The sequence below is a fragment of the Crocuta crocuta genome, unplaced genomic scaffold (assembly GCF_008692635.1).
Source record: "Crocuta crocuta isolate KB4526 unplaced genomic scaffold, BGI_CrCroc_1.0 scaffold31, whole genome shotgun sequence".
Classification (NCBI taxonomy): domain Eukaryota; kingdom Metazoa; phylum Chordata; class Mammalia; order Carnivora; family Hyaenidae; genus Crocuta; species Crocuta crocuta.
The window spans coordinates 2,825,046-2,847,892 of record NW_027528362.1 but is presented as its reverse complement, the minus strand read 5'-3'; the positions used below and the strand labels follow the sequence as shown (position 1 = coordinate 2,847,892).

Genomic DNA, 22,847 nt, shown 5'->3' with positions numbered 1-22,847 from the left:
TTTAGAAAAGGGTGGGGCCAGGGGCACCTGGGTGGCTCAGTGGGTTAAGTGTCTGACTTTGGCTCAGGTCATGATCTCATGGTCTGTGAGTTCAAGCCCCACATCGGGCTCTGTGCTGACAGCTTAGAGCCTGGAGCCTGCTTCGGATTCTGTGTCTCTCACTCTTTCTGCCCCTCCCCTACTCATGCTCTGTCTCTCTCTCAAAAATAAAACATGAAAAAAAAAAAAGGAAAAGAAAAGGGCAGGGCGGGGCGCCTGGGCGGCTCAGTTGGTTGAGCATCGGACTCTTGATTTCGGCTCAGGTCATGATCTCCTGGTTCATGAGTTTGAGCCCTGCATCGGGCTCTGCACTGAGAATCCCTGCTTGGGAATCTCTCTCTCTCTCTCTGCCCCTCACCCACTCTCCCCCCCTCCCCAAAATAAAAAAAATAAACTTATTTTTAAAATTTTTTAAGATTTGTTCATTTTTCAGATACAGAGAGAGACAGAGTATGAGCAGGGGAGGGGCAGAGAGAGAGGGAGACACAGAATCAGAAGCAGGCTCCAGGCTCTGAGCTGTCAGCACAGAGCCCCCAACGCGGGGCTCGAACCCATGAACTGTGAGATTATGACCTGAGCTGAAGTCGGATGCTTACCCGACTGAGCCACCCAGGTGCCCCTAAATAAACTTATTTTAAAAAGGAAAAAAAAGGGGCGCCTGGGTGGCTTAGTCGGTTAAGCGTCCGACTTTCGCTTAGGTCATGATCTCGCGGTTCGTGGGTTCGAGCCCCGTGTCGGGCTCTGTGCTGACTGCCAGCTCAGAGCCTGGAGCCTGTTTCAGAGTGTGACTCCCTCTCTCTCTGACCCTCCCCTGCTCACGCTGTCTCTCTCTCTCCTAGAAATAAATTAAAAAAAACATTTAAAAAAAAAGAAAAAAAAAAGAAAAGGGGGGAGGCAGGGAGCCATAAATGATGGTGCAGGTGCCCAGAGTAATGACTTCAGTTACCGCCCCCCCCTTGGAGGTGGTACAAAACTGTGCCCAGAACCTGGGAGAAGAGCTGTGTGGGGAGGGTCTCCTTCAGGGGGGCCTCAACTGTCACATGAGGATGCAGCAGTCTAAGGTGACATTTGGGGAAGGAGGCAGGGAAAGGAATACCTGACCTTCTGGTGTCGCACTCAGGCTCCCTATTGGCCAAACCACGGAGGGGATCGGGGGGCGGGGGGGCACTGATGAAGCAAGCGCGGGGCAGCGTCTGCAGAAGGAGGTTAGAGCCTGGACGGGCAGATGGAACTAATTGGGGGCAGAGCCGAGCTCTGAACACAGGACTGGACGGCGGGTACAACCGCTGCTTGGGAATACCTGTTCGATCAACAGACATTTGATTGCCACCCTGTGGGAGGCACCACGCAAGTGCTGAGGGTTCCGAGGTGACAGCATCTTCCCTGAAAGATGCGTCAGACCTGGGCGGGGGCTCAGGGCAGGGGCTCTTCCATAGGCGGCCCTGTGAGGTGTGTGGTGGGGTCTTCATCTGACAGGTGGGCTGTCCGGAGGGAGGCTGGGCTCGCCCACGGTCACAGCTGGAAACCAACAGGAGCGAGATTCAGTCACTCATCTGTCCCCCCCTCCCATGCCCACATTCTGCCCCTCAAAGCAGCCCCTTCCCACCAGCAAGCCTAACTGGGGAGAAAACCAGGCTATTTGTGTTGAAGAATCTCCTTCCGGAACTTTATAGAAGGCAGGAGTTGGGACTGGCACGCTGTGAGGCCAGGACAGGTTATTTCCCGCCTTAGGACAAGGATTGAAATAGCACCCGTGATCTTACGTGGGCGACAGTGAGGCCATCCTGTGTGCGGTTGGGGAAGTGCCAATGCACAGCGTGACCAGAATCAGGAAGCGAGGCCCCCGGGGGGGCGNAGAGCGGAGCTCCTCAGGCAGGGTTGCGGTCTCGTCTGTCATGGGCTGGGGCTCGGGGCTGGCACAGGATGAAAATCCGAGGCGAAGGGCCAGCTTCTGTGACTGGACCGCAGGCACCCAGTGTCTCTGGTGCTCGGGCCGGCGAGGCGATCCGACCGGTCAGGCACCTGGACCTCACAGCCTGTGGGTGGCTCTCGCAGGACGGTCCCTGAGCCGGTGGGGACATCAGCCTGGGACTTGTGAGAAATGCAGGCTCAGGGGACCGCCCCGGACCCAGCAGCTGTGGGCATGGGCTTCGGCGTCCTGCTCTCCCAGGCTGGTGGATTCTGAGACACGCTGAAGCTTGAGGACTATTCCGTGGGGTCACCGATTCGTGATAGAGGTGGGGGGTGCTCACGGGCCCCTGGAAACAAAGGGCTCTAAGATGAGGTCCATGGAAGCCAGGACGGGAGGGAGGATTCCCCATGGAGAGGGGCCCCGCGTGTGCCAGACGCAGATAACCCGGGGCGTGTGTTGGTCTAGGGAGCGGCGCCACATGGTGTTAAGACTCGAGACAACGTTCGGGTCAGCCCTCCTCAAAATTCAGGGGAGACCAGAGCAGGGGCATGAAGGGTTCATCTAAGATCTAGAAGGTCGAGTCAACGGCCCTTGCTTTGCACTGACTTCCTTGGATTCTCACCTTTTTTCTTCTCGCTCTTCTACTTCCTTCTTGTGACAGTAAGCCCCTGCGACGCGGTAGGTATGATGTGGGGATGGGGGGATGGAGACCCCCAGAGGGGAGGCAAAAATATAAACTAGTATTGCACTCCGGGAGCAGAGGGAGGAGAGGGCGTTTTGTGAGGGCCACGCCACGGCCAGAGTTGCAATGGGTATAGGAAGGGGCGGGTCCGTTGCTGGAGTCCCCATCTTGTGTGTTACCGTCTTCGAGGGGACACGCAACGTGCTCAGCAAACCGGTAGCTGGGTGTCGTTGGGCCTCCGTGCGTGGGGACGGGGCTGGAAGGGAGGCTGTCACAGGTCATGGGAATGGTGGCGAATCCTCACTGTGTCAGCCCCCTGACGCATTTCGTATTCCCGTTGTTAACCCTCACCAAGCCCCACTGACCTCGTGAGACGCTAAAGGACACGCGGAAATGTTTGGTTTTCACCCAGTGGGTGGTGGGCAGCCTTTGAAGTGTTTTAAGGAGGAAATGGCCTTGGCACTGTTCTGGAAGCCTCTGACTCTCAATTCTGACCGCAATGAGAACTGCCTGAGGAGCTAATTAAAAGAAAATCTGATCCCAGGCCCCGCTCCCAGAGAAAGCTGGAGCTGCCTGGACAGCACCTTCAACCTCCCCGGAAAGTCAGAGGGTCTGAGTTTAGGCGCCACAGAAAGTGCTTTGATTACTTGACTTTAATAGTGGCATTTTGTTTTTCTTTCAGGAATGTCCAAATCAAAGGTGAGTGTCTTTTTTCTTCTCTGCAGAGCTTTGTTTTGTCTGCTATGTTCCTAAATATTCACAGCTGTGCTTCCTTCACTTAAAAATGCCTGTCATAGGGACGCCTGGGTGGTTCAGTCAGTTAAGGGTCTAGACTTCGACTCAAGTCATGATCTCACAGTTCGGGGGTTCGAACCCCACATCGGGCTCTGTGCTGACAGCTCAGAGCCTGGAGGCTGTTTCAGATTCGGTCTCTCTCTCTCTCTCTCTCTCTCTCTGCCCCTCCCCTGCTCGTGCTCGGTCTCTCTGTCTCTCTCTATCAAAAATAAACAAACATTAAAACAATTTCTTTTGCGGGGACAATCCTGAGTTTTTTCTTCTCGTTAGGACATGGTATGTCTCGTTCTTCTCAAAGTAACAATAAAACCAGTTGCTTTATTTCACTGTTGTCTCTGTGTGGAGTGTAAGGGGTGAAAACATTTTTTAAATTCTTGATTCCATTTCTGGACAGTCACTGACAATATACTAAGTGTGCATCAGCTTCTTTTCATGCCGTTAGCAATCACTCGTGAACATGGGCCAGTGAGGGGCGTGTTTCAATCCTACACTGTTTGTTTCCACCAGGGCTGCTTTGGTTACCCCTTGAGCATCTTCTTCATCGTGGTCAATGAGTTCTGTGAAAGATTTTCCTACTATGGAATGAGAGGTAACGATCCTCACCCTCCCTCCCCTGAGTGAAGAGCCTGACTTACCACAGCTCCTGACTTTGTCTCCCCCTCACTCCCCCTGCCCTCTGCAAAAAGCGCTCCTGATTCTGTACTTCAGACGGTTCATCGGATGGGACGATAATCTGTCCACGGCCATCTACCACACGTTCGTGGCTCTCTGCTACCTGACGCCCATTCTCGGTGCACTGATCGCAGACTCCTGGCTGGGAAAGTTCAAGTGAGTATTTGCAGCTTCCTTGTTAAGAAACAAGCCAAAAAGGAATCACAGCTTTGTGGTTTGGGTTGATGGCTGGTGGGAACAAGGAATCAAGGCACACAGAACTCTTAGTAAAGCGTGTTAGGTGCTATTTCTGCTCAGATCGTATCCTGAGTCTAGCACGGTGCCTGGCGTTTGGCAGTATGAAGGCAGGTAGCATGGGTAGGTTCTTTCCTTCCTCCAAACAGTGGTAACATCTTTGTCTCCTCTTGAAACAGTAGCAGGGATACTGTCTATCATTGATCATGTGTGAGGAGCAGAGTTAAGGTCTAGAGAACAAACAAGTTCCCTGAAGCAAGGCTCACGCTGCTCTCTGGGCAGGGAGGGTGTGGGGTACTCATCCTGTTCTACAGAATCAGCACCACAATAGAGGGTTACTGAGAACTTCCCAGGACTTACTGAGCAAGGAAGTGGAGGCTCTTCTGGGCCAAGTTCACCGATTCTCTCTCTCTCTCTGCCCCTCCCTAGCTCATGCACATGCTGTGCTCTCTTTTGAATTTCTTAAATGTTTTACTTATTTTTGAGAGAGAGAGAGAGAGAGAATAAGTGGAGAGGGGCAGATGGAGAGGGAGATACAGAATCTGAAGCAGGCTCCAGACTCTGAGCTATTAGCACAGAGCCCAATACAAGGCTCGAACTCATGAACTGCAAGATCATGACCTGAGCTGAAGCTGGATGCTTAACAGACTGAGCCACCCAGGTGCCCCCCTCCCCAAAATATTTTTAACTTGAACTTTGTAGTACCTACTATAAATCTAACAAAACTACAATGCTTCAGATCCTGGGTCTCCCTCTCTCTCTGCCCCTCCCCCACTCGCACTGTGTCTCTGTCTCCCTCAAAAATAAATAAACAGTAGAAAAATGTTTTTACGATGCTCAGCATCCCTCCTCATCAGGNTTTTTTTTTTCAATTCAGGAGGTAAAATACAGATAACTTGGAAAATACAAATTAAAAATTCACTGTGTATTTAATACAAAATAAAAATAACTGGGGTGCTTGGGTAGCTCAATCGGTTAAACATCCAACTTCAGCTCAGGTTGTCATCTCACAGTTCGTTAGCNAAGCAATCGTAAATAAAACAGCCAAATTATATATAATACTCGAAAGAGTCAAGATTAAAGGTCAGAGTTCAATAAAAAGTGTTCTCAAAAAAAAAAAATGTTTTTAATAACTAATGGCCCACTCCTGGCCAAACATTGTTACCAGGCACAAAATAAGGATCTCTTACTTTTGAAGATAGACGACTCATTTCAGTAGTTAGGTTAAAGGAAACACTGAGTTTTTCAAATAGTTCCAAGGTGCCACTGCTCTTCCCCCGCTTCTCCTGGCTCCAGCCAATGTGACGCACACCTGCATGCTGGGCAACAAATCCTGCAGCAGGCTGCCTTTCTAAGAGTTCACGGCTTTTGTTTTTGTTTTTTTGTTGTTGTTTTAAGAGGTCCCAGTTTTACTCAAGTTTGAGAAACCAGTACACGCATGGCTGGCGTCTTGTGTTTTGAAATAGGAGGCTTCTCACGAGAGAGAAGGAAGTGGACTCCTATCCTGCGGTTAACTTGGATTCTCTTAACCCCTTTCAACACAGGACGATCGTGTCGCTGTCCATCGTGTACACAATCGGACAGGCAGTGATTGCAATAAGTTCCATCAATGACCTCACAGACTTCAACCACGACGGAAGCCCTGACAATCTCCCTGCTCATGTGTGAGTCGACACTGCTTCTCTTCCCTCACCCTGCCCCCGGTTCCTTACTCGGTGCTCTAACCGTTCATCTTGTTTCCTTGAACTTCACCATAAGTGTAAGGAGGTCCTTCCTCCCTCATCAGTATAGAAGAAGCTCTTTAATCGACTAAGAGTTGGGTCCTTTGTATGCCACCATCCCAGCAGCCATCTGGAGCCACTGCTCACTCAACACCTTGCTGTCTCAAGTACGTGTCACATGATACAGTCAGCGCACAGAATACTCATGTTAATCTTGATCTTCCCTACAGGGACAGAACTCCCGCAGACCTTGATCCCTAATTGTGCCAGGCTTCCGCACAACTGTGTACCTTTGGGTGTCTCCTTGTACCCACACTTCCCCTTATTTTTCAGTAACTCAGTTTCATAAGTACTTATTCCAGCACTATGCTCCGCGTTCTTGATAGAAAGTGCCGTTAATGCATGCTCCTCTGTGAGACTAATTTCCCTTCACTACAGTCTGGCCTCATACACAACTTATAAAAATGTATTTTGTTTCTGGTTCTTGTGCTTCAGGTCCTTGGTCTATGAGTAAAGTATCACATGGGTTGGGGAAATACCACTCAAATGCAAATTGGTATCCACAATTCCCTCATTTCTGGTTTGTTAGTCAATCAGATCGCTGTTTAGACCGGGTCCCTTGCTGCAGCACCCTTGGTGCCCACAGAGAACTGTGTTGGTGGAACGGAGTGGCTTTATGACCAGATCAGCAGCTCAGACTTCCACTGGCTGAGTCCAGCCACTCACAAAGGAGCTAGAAGATCCGGGGCAGCTCGCCTTCCCCAGGCCTCAGTTTTCTCTTCCACTGTATCAGTTAAGAACATGGATTTTGGAGTCAGGCTGCGTTCAAATGCTGGCTGTGCCCTTTACTAATTGTGGGATCTTGAGCACATTTCTTAACCTCTGTGCCTAGGTGTCCTCACTCTTTTTTTTTTTTTATGTTTTATTTATTTCTACGAGAGAGAGAGAGAGCGTGAGCAGGAGAGGGTCAGAGAGAGAGGCAGTCACAGACTGAAACAGGCTCCGGGCTCTGAGCTGGCAGTCAGCACAGAGCCCGACGCGGGGCTCGAACCCACGAACCGCGAGATCATGACCTAAGCGAAAGTCGGACGCTTAACCGACTAAGCCACCCGGGCGCCCCTAGGTGTCCTCGCTCTTATTAGTGCCTCCCTCATGTGGACTCTTGTACCTTAATCTGGGCAGAGCACCCACAGCATGGCCTCACAAGTGATAAGTACTCAACAAGACTTAGTCTCTTAGTGTATTTCACGGAGTTGGTATTCGAGCATACCTACAGCTCTCACAAGAGCACCAGTACATCATACCCAACCGGCCATGTTTTGTAGTTATTTAAAATGTTTGGGAACGCCTGGATGGCTCAGTCGGTTAAGCTTCAGACTTCAGCTCAGGTGATGATCTCACTGCTTGTGAGTTCAAGCNAGTGATAGTACTTAGCACAAGTTTATTAAGAGGCAAACAAAAAAGGTACTTCAGCCAGTTAACCCAAGAAGATGAGCATGATTATTTTTAAGTTGTATTTATTTAACTAAACTCTACACCCAACATGGGGCTTAAACTCACTACCCTGAGATCAAGAGTCACTGCTCTTCTGACTGAGCCAGTCAGGAACTCCAAGATGGACAGATTTTTTAAAGGAACTTTTCTATGTGCAGTATCTCCCTTGACTTTATAGTTTCCTAAAATATTTTTTAGCATTTTAAAGTAATATTTGCAAACAAGAAGACTTGGTGTAAACACTTATAAAACTTGAAATTTGCGGGTGCCTGGGTAGCACAGTCAGTTAAGCGTCCAACTCTTGATTTTGGCTCAGGTTACATCTCATGGTTTGTGAGTTTGAACCCCCGCATTGGGGTCTGTGCTGACAGCGTGGAGCCTGCTTGGGATTCTCTCTCTCTGTGCCCCTCCCCAGCTCATGCACATGCTCATGCTCTCTCTTTTATGATAAATAAAATTTAAAAACATTTTTTAACTTGAAATTTTAGTACCTACTATAAATCTAATAAAACTCCAAAATGAGAGTTGGTAAATTCTGAGTGATTTTTTTTCAATTCAGGAGATAAAACACTTACAGATAACTTAGAAAATACAAATGAAATAAAAATAACCCTTAATTACCTCCATTATTATAAATAATCTCTTTTATCATTGTAAAAGATTATAGTAGTAAATCTTTTGTTCTGCTGCTTTCCAGTCTTCTGTGCTTTGTAAACACGATCATACTACATAACCCGATATTCTGCTTTGCATTTAAGTTGTGTTTTTCAATGTATTTAATTTCTATTATGATTCTATTATGATTATACCAGACACAGTGTTTACATATTTTACCTACCCATTCTTTTACTGAAAACGATAAGGCTACAAAAGAATTCCATACATAAAGTCTTGTTCAGTATTCAAGCTATTGCTTTAATTTTTTAAAATTTACATACAAGTTAGTTAACATATAGTATAAAATGATTTCAGGAATAGAATTCATCATTTATATGTAATACCCAGTGCTTATCCCAATAAGTTCCCTCCTTAACGCCCCTCACCTATTTAGCCCATCCTCTCCACCCACAACCTGTCCAGCAACCCTCAGTTTGTTCTCTGTATTTAAGAGTATGTTATGGTTTGTCTCCCTCTCTGTCTTCATATTATTTTTTGCTTCCCTTCCCTTATGTTCATCTGTTTTGTATCTTAAATCCCACATATGAGTGAAGTCATATGATATTTGTCTTTCTCTTACAGACTAATTTCACTTAGCATATCACCCTCTAGTTCCATCACATTGTTGCCAATGGCAAGATTTCATTCTTTTGGACTGCCGAGTAATATTCTTTTGTGTGTGTGTGTGTGTGTGTGTGTGTGTGTGTGTGTACACCACATCTTCTTTATCCATTCATCCATCAGTGGACATTTGGGCTTTTTCCATACTTTGCCTATTGCTGATAGCGCTGCTACAAACACTGGGCTGGCTGCATGTGCCCCTTCAAAACAGCACACCTGTATCCTTTGGATAAACACCTAGTAGTGCAATTGCTGGGTCATAGGATAGTTCTATTTTTAATTTTTTGAGGAACCTCCATACTGTTTTCCAGAGTGGCTGCACCAGTTTGCATTCCTACCAGCAGTGCAAAAATGTTGCCCTTTCTCTGCATCCTCACCAACATCTATCATTTCCTGAGTTGTTAATGTTAGCCATTCTGACAGGTGTGAGGTGGTATCTCATTGTGGTTTTGATTTGTATCTCCCTGATGATGAGTGTGTTGAGCATTTTTTTCATGTGTCTATTAGCCATCTAGATGTCTTCTTTAGAAAAGTATCTATTCATGCCTTTTGCCCATTTCTTCACTGGATTATTTGGTTTTTTATTTTTGGATGTTGAGTTTANCAGCACACCTGTATCCTTTGGATAAACACCTAGTAGTGCAATTGCTGGGTCATAGGATAGTTCTATTTTTAATTTTTTGAGGAACCTCCATACTGTTTTCCAGAGTGGCTGCACCAGTTTGCGTTCCTACCAGCAGTGCAAAAATGTTGCCCTTTCTCTGCATCCTCACCAACATCTATCATTTCCTGAGTTGTTAATGTTAGCCATTCTGACAGGTGTGAGGTGGTATCTCATTGTGGTTTTGATTTGTATCTCCCTGATGATGAGTGTGTTGAGCATTTTTTTCATGTGTCTATTAGCCATCTAGATGTCTTCTTTAGAAAAGTATCTATTCATGCCTTTTGCCCATTTCTTCACTGGATTATTTGGTTTTTTATTTTTGGATGTTGAGTTTAATAAATTCTTTATAGATTTTGGATACTAATCCTTTATCTGATATATCATTTATAAATATCTTCTCCCATTCCATCAGTTGCCTTTTAGTTTTGCTGATTGTTTCCTTCACTGTGCAGAAGATTTTTATTTTAATGAGGTCCCAATAGTTCATGGTTGCTTTTGCTTCCCTTGCCTCCAGAGATGTGTTGAGTAAGAAGCTGCTGTGGCTGAGGTCAAAGAGGTTTTTTGCCTGCTTTCTCCTATAGGATTTCGATGGCTTCAAGTCTTATGTTTAGGTCTTCCATCCATTTTGAGTTTATTTTTGTGTATGGTGTAAGAAAGTGGTTCAGGTTCATTCTTCTGCATGACGTTGTCCAGTTTTCCCAATGCCATTTGCTGAAGAGACCATCTTTTTTCCATTGTATATTCTTTCTTGCTTTGTCAAAGATTAGTTTACCATACGTGGGTCCATTTCTGGTTCTCTATTCTGTTCCATTGTTGTATATGTCTTTTTTTGTGACAGTACCCATACTATTTTGATGATTATAGTTTGTAATATAGCTTGAAGTTCAAGATTATGATGCCTCCTGCTTTGGTTTTCTTTTTCAGGATTGCTTTGGCTATTCAAGGTCTTTCCTAGTCCCATACAAATTTAGGATTATTTGTTCTAGGTCTGTGAAGAATGCTAGTGTTATTTTGATACAGATTGCACTCGAATATGTAGATTGCTTTGGGCAGTATCAACATTTTAACAATATTTGTTCTTCCATTTCCGTGAGCATGGAATGTTTTTCCTTTTTTGTTTGTGTGTCTTCTTCAATTTCTTTGACAAGCTTTCTATAGTTTTCAGTGTGGTTTTTGGTGCAGTTGTAAATGGTATCGATTCCTTGCTTTTTCTTTCTGCTCCTTCATTATTGGTGTATAGAAATGCAACTAATTTCTGTGCATTGATTTTATATCCTGTGACTTTGCCAAATTCATGGATCAGTTCTAGCAGTTTGTGGAGTCTTTTGGGTTTTCTACATAAAGTATCATGTCATCGGCAAAGAGTGAGAGTTTGACTTCCTCCTTGCCATTTTGGATGCCTTTTATTTCTTTGTGTTATCTGATCAGAGGCTAGGACTTCCAACACTATGTTAAATAACAGTGGTGAGAGTGGATATCCTTGTCATGTTCCTGACCTTAGGGGGAAAGCTCTCAGTTTTCCCCATTGAGGATGATATTAGTGGTGAATCTTTTATAAATGGCTTCTATGATCTTTCTTTTATCAAGAAAGGATGCTGTATCTTGTCAAATGATTTCTCTGCGTCTACTGAGAGGGAGAGGATCAAAAAAAATAGTCGATTGTGGTATTAATGTGAAGGCCCATGAATTCAAATTTCATGCTGCTATCAAGACTGTATTCCTGTGAATTATCCTCTCATACAGGTTGAGTCCTTTCTCTGTGTTTAACTACTGTGAGATTGTGATTTGTAATAAGAAATATGTATTCAGTCTTCCCTGTTTTGAGCAAGGAGCTCCTAAAATCTTGGAATTCCCTAAGTGATATAGGAGGGGTGAACTTGTCTCTTATTATGTTGATGAGGTGACTTTGGGACCCAGCCTGAGGATGGGGTCTGGTTGCCAAAAAAAACAATCATGTGACTAGAGAGTTGGAACTTTCATTCTCACTCCATTACCTCCAGGGAGGGGGAAGAGGGGCTGGACATTGAATTAATATCCAGTGGCCAATGATTTAATTGACCATGCCTATGTAGGGAAGCCGCCTTAAAAACCCAAAAAGACAGGCTGGAAGACACACGGAGGTACAGGGACAGTGTCACCCTGGAGAGGGTGTGGGAACTCTGCACCCCTTCCCACCTATTTTGTCCTGTGCATCTCTTTCAAGTGGGTGCTCCTGAGCTATATCCTCTTATAATAAATTGGCGATCTAGTAAGTATAGTGTTTCCTGAGTTCTGTGAGCAGCTCCAGCAAGTTAATTGAACCCTAGGAGGAGATCGTGTGAAGCACTGATTTATAGCCAGTAGTTCAGAAGTACAGGCAACAACCTGGGCTTGTGACTGGTATCTGAAGTTCAAGGAGAGGGTCTTTGGAACTTCCAATCTGTAGCTGGTCAGTCAGAAGCACAGGTGACAATCTAGGCTTGCCTGTGGTGCCTGAAGTTGGGGGGTGGGGCAGGCTTATAGGACTGAGCCCTTAACCTGTGGAATTTTTTTAATTTTTTTTTTTTTTAGTGTAATTTATTGTCAAGTTAGCTAACATACAGTGTATACAGTGTGCTCTTGGCTTCAGGAGTAGATTCCTGTGATTCATCACTTACATAAAACACCCAGTGCTCATCCCAACAAGTGCCCTCCTCAATGCCCATCACCCATTTTCCCTCTCTTCCACTCTCAGTTTGTTCTCTGTATTTAAAAGTCTCTTGTGGCTTGCCTCCCTCTCTATAACTATATGGCTTTTTTTCTTTCCCTTCCCCCATGGTCTTCTGTGAAGTTTCTCAACTTTCACATATGAGTGAAAACATGGTATCTGTCTTTCTCTGACTGACTTATTTCACTGAGTATGATACCCTCCAGTTTCATCCATGTTGTTGCAAATGGCAAGATTTCATTCTTTTTCATTGCCAAGTAGTATTCCATTGTATATAGACACCACGTCTACTTTATCCATTTGTCAGTTGATGGACATTTGGGCTCTTTCCATAATTTGGCTATTGTTGATAGCACTGTTGTAAACATGGGGGTACATGTGTCCCTATGAATCAGCACTCCTATATCCTTTGAATAAATTCCTAGCAGGGCTATTGCTGGGTCATATAACCTGTGGAATCTAATGCTATTTCTGGGTAGGGTGTCGGAATCGAGTTGAATTATAGGTCACCCAGCCGGTGTCCAAGAATTATTTGTTGATAGTATGAAGACCTCCCTCCCTACATTGGAAATTGGGTCCAGGAACCCAAAAAGAACAACTGTGCCTGGTCCTCTGAGGGAAATTAGAGGAGAGTGAGTCTCCTGCTGCTCGTAAGAATCTCACATTTCCGCAATATCCCCCTCCTTTCCCTAGGGCACTGTCCATGATCGGCCTGGCCCTAATAGCCCTGGGAACTGGAGGAATAAAGCCCTGTGTGTCTGCATTTGGTGGAGATCAGTTTGAAGAGGGCCAGGTAAGATCGTGCGCCTTCACAGAAACTACATGAAATGAATTATAAACATCCAGGAATCAAATTCCATAGACACCAAGTCTGTTCTCCATTTGGTTCTTTTCAAGGACAGAGCATCAGCCACATTTGATCCATTGCTATATAACCAAAGTCATATTGTAACCTTATCCTTTTAATTACAGGAAAGTCAAAGAAACAGATTCTTTTCCATCTTTTACTTGGCCATTAATGCTGGAAGCTTGCTTTCTACTATTATCACTCCCATGCTCCGAGGTAAAACATACCTGGTTTTCTTTTTTGAATTATGGGGAGAAAGTCAGATAGAAAGTTTAAGTCCTTGTTCTGTTTGTTCGTTCTGTCCCTTTTTTCTCCCATGATCCTTCTGCTGTCAGATACATGCCGTACACTTCGAAATCCAGAAGATAAAAAAAAAAAAAAAAGAAATCCAGAAGATGAGCATTGTGTCTTCTAATCTTATTTGGTTCCCTTATCCCAAAGACCACTCAAGAATCTAAAATACCCCTAGCATAGCAATACATTTTTCTGAGTTATTATTAATGCAAAGTCTTTATTAAGACATAGACAAGAGGTGCTGTTTGGCAACCATACCTGAATGGGGCGTACTTGACATTTTTACCTTCAATCTCTGCTCCCCAGTGATATTCAGTGACTTAGGAAGAATTTAGTGGGCAAAGTTTTATTCTTGACCTTCCTCTCATCTCAGCTTTTTCTTTTTTTTTTTTAGCGTTTATTTATTTTTGAGAGAGAGACAGAGCACAAGCAGGGGAGGGGCAAAGAAAGGCAAGGGGGAGACACAGAATCCGAAGCAGGCTGTCAGCACAGAACCCAACATGGGGCTTGAACCCATAAACCGTGAGATCATGACCTGAGCTGAAGTTGGATGCTTAACCGACTGAGCCACCAGGCACCACTTAGCTATTTCTGAAAGAACTGTCCGGGAAAGGGAAGGAGACAGCAGCTGTCAAGAGCGCTCAGATACTTGTGCTGACACTCTACTGTGAGTCTGTGAATTTCCCACATGGAAGGGAATATCCGGGGACAGATTAGACCAAACAACGCCATGGTGTACGCATTGCAAGTCAGATTAAATGATGAAAGAAAATATTTTGTAAGGATTTATGTATTTCTGCATGGAGTAGGATCTTGAAGATGACCCTTAAGCCCCATTCCAACTTGTTTTGTATAAACATTTAATAGCTTTGGGGCACCTGGCTGGCTCAGTGCATAGAACATCTGACTTTTGATCTCAAGTTGTGAGTTCAAGCCCCACGTTGGTCATGGAGCCTCCTTAAAAAATAAAAAAAAAAGACCATAACCATGTAATAGCTTTAATCCTTTCATTATGTTTCCTCCCCTCCCCTCCCCTTCCCCACCTCCCCACCCCCGGGTTCTAGTAGAATATGTACTATGCATGTTTGAACTACAGAATGTGTTGATGGATAATTTTAAAGGTAAAATCCTGACTCTCACACAAATATAAAATGAGCATGTGCTGAGATTTTATATGACTTATTAATTAATGAAGAAACTGGAACACTGCTACAATCAGCTCAAATAAGGGTTTGAACAACATAGATGTACGCTTTTCATGGAGGGAAGAGTGAGTTTGCATTGCCATGAACAGGAATCATTTGAATAGCTATGAATGGGAAACATTTGCGTGACTATCAATTTTCTACAAGTTAACTTCTTTCTCTACTGAATTGTGCAACAGCTAGTCAGTCAAAGACAAAGTCAAACTCTTTCGGATAAGATTATTCCTACAGGCTCCATTCCATGGAAAGAATTTCTAGGGGTGCCTGGGTGGCTCAGTCAGTTAAATGTCCAACTCTTAATATTAGCTCAGGTCATGATCTCATGGTCATGAGGTTAAGCCCCATGTCAGATTGAGCATGGAGGCTGCTTGGGATTCTCTCTCTCCCTTTTTCTCTGCTTTTCTCCCATTTGTGTTTGTGCTCTCTCTCAAAATAAATAAATAAACATTTTTAAAGAAAAGAAGAAGGAATGTCCGATAGTCTCTATTCCTCCTTCCAGAGCCTTAATTTTTTTCCTTAACAATCCTAGGATTTCAGAGCTAGAATGAGTTTGCAGTCAGGGGTTAGAAAGCTATGGCTGATGAGCCAAATCCAGAAATCTGGACAAGACCATTGATTTGTCTGTTGTCTATTGTCTATGACTGCTTTCACCTTACAAAGTCAAGGTTGAGTAGTTGGGACAGAAACTGAATGGTCCACAAAACCTAAAATATTTCCTTGTAGTTCTTCACAGAAAAGTTTGTTTACCCCTTCCCTGGGCCATCTAATTGTTTTTTAATTAGCATGAATTCAGGAACACACAGTCTTGATTTTCCAGGGTAGTTTTGATTTTATTTACTGGGTCTGCTGTCTTCAAGTTACTGTATCCAGGTCACTTTTATCTCTGCCACCAAGAAAATCCATATAAGGATTTCCACTGATTTTGGCTTGGCCAGTATCAGACATCTATTTAGGGGCTAAGATTAGAACCGGTGTTTGTCTCTTGCTCTTTCTACTACAAAGCTGCTGTGCTCATCTGGCAATGAAATCAATAAAGCAAATGGATAAGTCAAGAACATTAAGTAAAAACAATATGTAGTAACCAGTTTGGGATTTTTAAAAATGGTAACCATATATGAACATTAAAAAATGCCATAATGAGGGGCACCTGGGTGTCTCAGTCAGTTAAGCATCCGACTTCGGCTCAGGTTGTGATCTCACAGTATGTGAGTTCGAGTCCCGCATCAGGTTCTGTGCTGACCGTTCGAAGCCCAGAGACTGCTTCATATTCTGTATCTCCCTCTCTCTCTCTGCCTCTCCCCTGCTTGTGCTCTTTCTCCCTCTCTCAAAAATAAATAAACATTTAAAAAAGATTATTTTAAAAATGCCATAATGAATTTTAATCTTAAAATTTCTCCCCAGTTCAACAATGTGGAATTCACAGTAAACAAGCTTGTTACCCACTGGCCTTTGGGGTCCCCGCTGCTCTCATGGCTATAGCTCTGAGTAAGTAGAAACCAGCTGAATTACTACAATCCTGTGATCAGGTCAGACTCTCACATTAATTATTCTGACCAATTTTTAAAAGTTCATGGAACAAATTGTAATAATAATTTCCATGCTCTGAGAATTCAAACAAAGTAGAGTTGGCATATTACTTCAGAGGAAATAAGATCAAAAAAGAGTTCACAGGAAATGGGATCAATTGAGTTGGATTCTGAAAAGTTTGATACTCTTTAGGCAGACTTAGATGAAAAGTGACAGAATCTATTAGACTAGACGACCTTATGATCAAAAGCTTTTGCTCTTATCAACGTGTGCTCATCTCTAGATTGTCACAAGACACGGCAACCTGGTCCAGTTAGTGTTTAAATACTTCCGATGAACATCTAGATTTCCATAATACACCATTGGATACATTCATTCGCACATTAGTTCTTGGCACTGGCTTTTTAGGAAGTTTGGACGGTTTTCTCCCTGGGATAGTCTACATTGCAAGATGGTAGGTGTCTTCATTTCCTGGGGACTTCCATGACAAAACACCCCTCACTGTCTGGCTTCGTTAGAAATTATTTATCGTCTCACAGCTCTGGAGGTGGGAGTCCAAAATCAGCATGGCTAGAGGGCCCTGTTCCCTCTGAAGTTACTGAGAGGGATCTCTCCCAGGCCTCTCTTCTACCTCCAGCAGTTCTCTGGCCTGATGCAGCATAACGTCAGTCTGGCCGTGGCCTTCCCCTGAGTACACATCGGTGTCCAAATTTGCCCTTTTTTATAAGGACAGTAGTCATATTGGAGTAGGAGCCACCCTAATGACCCCATTTTAACTCGGTCTTCCAAAAAGACTATATTTCCAAATAAGGTCACATTCTGAGGTGCTGGGGGTAAGGACTTCAGCATCTTCAGGGGGCGGGCCACATGCTTCAACCTGTAACAGTAGTACAAGCAGGAAACAGAGCCCAATAAGCATCTCAAGCCTTTACAGTCTCTTACTCACATGAGAGAGTGCTGGCCCTAGTACTTTCTGTTTTGTTTTGTTTTTCTTTTTTCCCCAGTTCTTAATAGCATCAAGTATTCCTCCTTTTATCCCTATTTGCTCAGCTGGTAGCAAATGAACTTTTACCCTTATACCCAAGCCAGAACTCAGTATTTTCCCTTTTTTTCTGTATCCATTTCCTCCCATAATTGTTTAAATACTGCCACACTCCCCTAAAAAGCTCATATATACCTCCTTGTCTCTGATTCTGCATAAGGAGATAGGAAGAATCTCAAACTGTTGTTCGAGGCCAAACACTTTAGTCAGTTGGCATTTGGTAAATTTTCATTTAGCTTGTGTGAGGCATTCTTACATCAAAGGTTATGTTTCTCATGTGGAAGAATTGAGAAAAGTCCAAATCCAATGCATCAACATTGTCTCTAGAAGTTTCTTTCAGCAACAATCTTGTGCTTGAATGAGTCTTAAGTTAATCAGAAGCTTAAAGATTAAAATATTCCCTTGGCAAAAAAGAGTAGACTCCATCTATGGGCATCTCTGCCATCCATGTCTGAATTGAGGAAGATTGGCATTAGGTGAGGTTACAAAGTGTATTTTTCTTTCTTCAACTATAAAGAATACCTGTAACACACACACATACTTGGACATATGCTTTGAGACGTAGGACCTCTCAAAATCTCAGGTCCTCTTAAGTTGAGGAAATTAAGTGGCATTCCATCAACCCATCGGTGCTTTTAAATTATTAAACTGTGGTATTAGATAATCATAAATCCTCAAAAGGTATTGTGTTTCCAGAGTCTCCTGCAGGAATGCTTTTTTCTAAGTTATTTTTACAATATGCCTTTTCTAGGAAGATCCATGGGAGAATTGCCTTATTGTAAAAAATGCTTTTACTTTTGTAAAACTGTAGCCACAGATGCAAAAGAAATCATCATTGTTTCTCTGTACCATGACCACGAAATGAATTCTGCCACATATGATTAAGTAACAGTTTTACAAATTAGGTTTTTTTCTGAAGATTTATTAAAAAAGAAGAAACTCTTTTGCCATGGCAACCACAAAATTAAAACTGAGTTTTGTCTTGATAGAATTAGGCACCGATCTGTTGCAGGAAAGCCTTTAGTCCTTTGTCTGGCTTTACTTAAAGATAAAACTTAGGCTTAAATAGCCAGAGTGTCTGTGAGCTGCCCCACGCTGTGGGAAGTGGGTAGTAAGAGGCTTCACTGTTTGTGTATGATCGCACAAATACACCTCGCTCAAAGATTCTGTGATTGTTAGGATCAAAAGCACTTTCCAAACTGGGACACACAGGTAGGCAAGCCCACTCTCTGAGTAATCCCAGTATTTCCCAAACAAGGGTTAAACTCAAATAAAACACACCTTCTAGGTCAGAAGTAGTCTGTCGAATGCCTTGTTAACACGTCTTCTCTTTCTTCCTAGTTGTGTTTGTCATTGGCAGTGGGATGTACAAGAAGTTTCAGCCCCAGGGCAATGTCATGGGTAAAGTAGTCAAGTGCATTGGTGTAAGTATTTCAGTAGCTCTCTCTGTCAGTGATCTTTAGGGACCCCAGAACCTTCTACCTCCTTGAAATTAAAATGCAGTGAAGCACTAACTTTTTTTTTTAAGTTGATTTATTTATTTTGAGAGAGAGAGAGCATGAGCGGAGAAGGGCAGAGAGAGGGAGAGAGAGAATCCTAAGCAGGCTCCTCACTGTCAGCACAGAGCCCAATGCGAGCCTCGAACCCACGAACTGAGATCATGACCTGAGCCAACACCAAGAGTCAGACGCTTAACTGACTGAGCCATCCCGGGGCCCCAAGCATTGACTTCTCTTTAAACATTTTCTTAATGTTCTTAACTATTTTGGTAATTGAAGTTTCTTATAAAACTCAGCAGATGGAAAAAGACACAAACTGAACTCAAAAAGGGAGGGATAGAAATGCTCTTGAACTTTAAAATTAGACCAGGGGTCAAAGATAGGCAAAGCCGAGTGACTCTCCAGCTGTCACAGTGTCGACCCACGGCTGATGCCGGTCAGGAAGCCGTGAAACAGACGTGGAGACGTGTGGTTGGGACTGAATCTCAAGGGGCTGCAGTGTGGAAAGAGTCAGTATGAAGACTAAGAAAATCACTTTTTTTAAAGGAACACACAAAATTAACACAGATTCATGGAGAAGATTATCAATGTGATATTTATAACAGCAAAAAATGTATAACACAAAATTGCAGGAGAATAGTGCTTAACTTGTAGTACATCTGGCCATGTTATGCAGCCATCCAAAGTCTTGCTTTCCAGACAGCTTGGTGACAGGAACATGTAGAATATTGTTTGTTCCATATACATCAACGTGATGTACATGCATACAGACACATTTAAAGGTAGGAAATAGGGGCGCCTGGGTGGCTCAGTAGGTTAAGCGTCTGACTTCAGCTCAGATCATGATCTCATGGCTCGTGGGTTCGAGCATGGGCTCTGTGCTGACGGCTCAGAGCCTGAAGCCTGCTTCTGATTCTGCGTCTCCCTCTCTCTCTGCCCCTGTCTCACTTGCATTCTCTCAAAAATAAACATTAAAAATTTTTATAATAATTATTAATTTTTAAAAAATAAAGGCAGGAAATAAATGTAATTGTGGACCTGTGCTGTCCAGCATGGTAGCCAGTAGGCATATGTGGCTAGCAAATATATGAAATGTGTCTAGTGCAACTGGAAACAGAATTTTAAATTGGAGTTCATTCAAATTAATGTAAGTTACATAATTTCTTACCTATTTGTGTATTATATAGGGAGTTCTCACTTTTTTTTTAATATTTATTTTTGAAGAGTGAGAGTAGGGGAAGGGCAGAGAGAGAAGACACAGAATCTGAAGCAGGCACTAGGCTCTGAGCTGTCAGCACAGAGCCCAATGTGGGGCTCGAACCCACGAACCACAAGATCATGCCCTGAGCCGAAGTCGGATGCTTAACTGACTAAGCCACCCAGGTGCCCCTTCACTCTTAAATTGTGTTTGGGCATCTGGCTGGCTTAGTCTGTGCAGCATGCAACTCTTGGACTCAGGATTATAAGTTCGAGTCCCACGTGGGGTGTTACTACTTAAAAAAATTTTTTTAAATGTATTTTATTACTATTATTTTCACTCTTACTTTTTTTTAATGTTTTATTTATTTCTGAGAGAGAGACAGAGAAAGAGAGAGAGAGAGAGACAGCGTGAGCAGGGGAGGGTCAGAGAGAGAGGGGCAGATACAGAATCCAAAGCAGGCTCCAGGCTCTGAGCTGTCAGTCAGCACAGAGCCCAACGCGGGGCTCAAACCCACGAACCGTGAGATCATGACCTGAGCTGAAGTTGGACGCCTAACTGACTGAGCCACCCGGGTGCCCCTTTCACTCCTACATTTTAAAACTGATATTTCAGTGAGTGGAAAACTTTTAAGTATATTTGGAACAACTTAAGTATATGAATTTAGTTTTTCAAACATAAATTTATGAGAAGTAAATACAAATCAAATAGTTCTGATAAAAATTGACCATGTTCTGTAAGTGTAAAATATGCCTGGGGTTTTGAAGACTTGGTATGAAAAAAGAAATATAGAAATTCTCATCAATTGTAATATTTAACATTATTAATTTATTAATAATTGTTTGAATGGTTTTACATAAATATTTGCTATTTTAATNATCAGATCATTTGGATTTATTGGAGTAAATAACATATAACATATTTAAAATGAATTTGACCTTTTTCCTTGTTACTTTTTTTTGACACTTATATAGACATTTTTATTTTAATTCTAATATAGTTAACGTAGTGTTATATTAGTTTCAGGTGTATCCTGTTACCTTTTTTCCCCAAATTTTTATTTAAATTCTAGTGAGTTAGCATACAGTGCAATTTGAGTTTCCAGAATAGGATTTAGTGATCTGTTACTTACATATGACACCCAGTGCTCATCACAGGTCCCTCCTTAATCCCCATCACCATCTAGCCCACCCCCCACCCCCCTCCCCTCCAGCAGCCCTCAGTTTGTTCTCTATCTTTAAAGAGTCTCTCTTGGTTTGTTTCCCTCTCTCTGTTTCTCCCCTCCCATATGTTCATCTGTTTTGTTCTTAAATTCCACATGTAAGTGAACATATTGACTTCGATCCCTGTTACTTTTCACTATGGCTACCAGAAGACTGAAGTCACAAATGGCACACATTATATTTCTCTTGAATGCTCCTCTCTAGAGGGCCTGGAGAGGAAAGCAGTAACAGTGTGACTTTGTTTACCCCACTCAAAGGCTCATAGTTAGAAAATTAGGAAGAAATGCAAATTCTTTCAGTACCATCGTTACACTAGTTCATACGATTACATACGTTGCTTCTCTCATAAACACAGCTTTCCATTAAAGGCGCTTTTATTGAAATGTGTTTCCGTCCGAAAGTAATTGGTTCTGTTTTGAAACGTGGTTTTTCTTCCTTCCTTCAGTTTGCCATCAAAAATAGGTTTAGGCATCGGAGTAAGGAGTTTCCCAAGAGAGAACACTGGCTGGACTGGGCTAAAGAGAAATACGATGTGAGTGACCATTCTCGCTGCAGCTTTCTCGGGTCTTCCTCCAGCAGGGGACAGCCACGGTGGCAATTCATATGACTGAGGCCATGTGGACAAAACTATCGGCTTATCCTTGTAAACCTGCCTAGTGTTTTGAGTAAGACTATGCAAGAGTGTGTGTCACTGTTGAGAAGAACTTGATAAACAGTGGATAGATGTATCTGGAAACAACATTGTCTTTTCATAGTTTTTTGGGAGAATCTGTCATTGATTATGTGTGATTGTGGTCACCTAACTAGTGTGAAAACAGAAGAATCAGTGAGCGGTGGGGGTTTACATTTATTGGAATTACATTTAAATTCTAGTAATAGGCCTTTTATTTATTGATTTTATAGTTTATTTATTTTGAGAGCATGAGAGAGAGCAAGTCGGGGAGGGGCACAGAGTGAGGGAGACAGAATCCCAAGCAGGCTCCATGCTGTCAGCACAGAGCCCGATGCAGGGCTCGAACTCACGAACTGTGAGATCATGACCTGAGCTGAAGTCTAGTCAGACGCTTAACCAACTGAGCCACCCAGGCGCCCCTAGTAAGATGACTTTTAAACTGATGTTTGCACTTATTTTAAAAAGCTGAGGAAATGTGGGTTTTCTTAAAAATTTTGTGGTAGGGCTCTTTGGAACAATTAGTCACCTCCCAGCTTGTCTCTGGATGCACGTACGTCTACACTGAAATAACACTGCTGACAGCTGTAAATGACACGGGTCGTGGCTGATTTGTCCTCCCCCACTTCATCCACAGGAGCGGCTCATCTCTCAAATTAAGATGGTTACGAGGGTGATGTTCCTGTATATCCCGCTCCCAATGTTCTGGGCTTTGTTTGATCAGCAGGTAATATAAAGCTATGTTTCTCCACATATTTATTTAGCAAAACTCTTTGGCACTACCCGGACAGGGCAGTACTTAGTATTTAGCTCCTAAAAATGTTCTCTTCCAGCTTCTTTTTTATACTTCATTTATTTACTAAGTGTTAAATTTTTTTAATGTTTATTTATTTTTAGAGAGAGACAGAGTGTGAGTGGGGAGGGGCAAAGAGAGGGAAACAGAATTCAAAGCAGGCTCCAGGCTCTGAGCTGTCAGCACAGAGCCCAACGTGGGGCTCAAACCCACAAGCCATGAGATCATAACCTAAGCCAAAGTCAGAGGCTTAACTGACTGAGCCATCCAGGCACCCCTATTTACTAAATGTTAGATCACATTGGGGCGCCTGGGTGGCTTAGTCGGTTAAGCATCCGACTTTCGCTTAGGTCATGATCTCGCGGTTCGTGG

The 22,847-nt window shown here is 43.4% G+C and overlaps 1 protein-coding gene across 1 annotated transcript in view; it reads left to right on the top strand.

The window, feature by feature from the left end:
• The first annotated feature begins 3,317 nt into the window (after positions 1-3,317).
• SLC15A1 (solute carrier family 15 member 1) overlaps positions 3,318-22,847 on the top strand; it is a 45,370-nt gene continuing 25,840 nt past the window's right edge. The window contains exons 1-10 of the mRNA XM_077753972.1: positions 3,318-3,332; positions 3,936-4,017; positions 4,115-4,256; positions 5,879-5,998; positions 12,871-12,970; positions 13,150-13,240; positions 15,925-16,008; positions 18,434-18,516; positions 21,458-21,544; positions 22,320-22,409. Of these exons, the coding sequence (XP_077610098.1) occupies positions 3,318-3,332; positions 3,936-4,017; positions 4,115-4,256; positions 5,879-5,998; positions 12,871-12,970; positions 13,150-13,240; positions 15,925-16,008; positions 18,434-18,516; positions 21,458-21,544; positions 22,320-22,409 (894 nt within the window). The remainder of the gene's footprint in view (positions 3,333-3,935; positions 4,018-4,114; positions 4,257-5,878; positions 5,999-12,870; positions 12,971-13,149; positions 13,241-15,924; positions 16,009-18,433; positions 18,517-21,457; positions 21,545-22,319; positions 22,410-22,847) is intronic.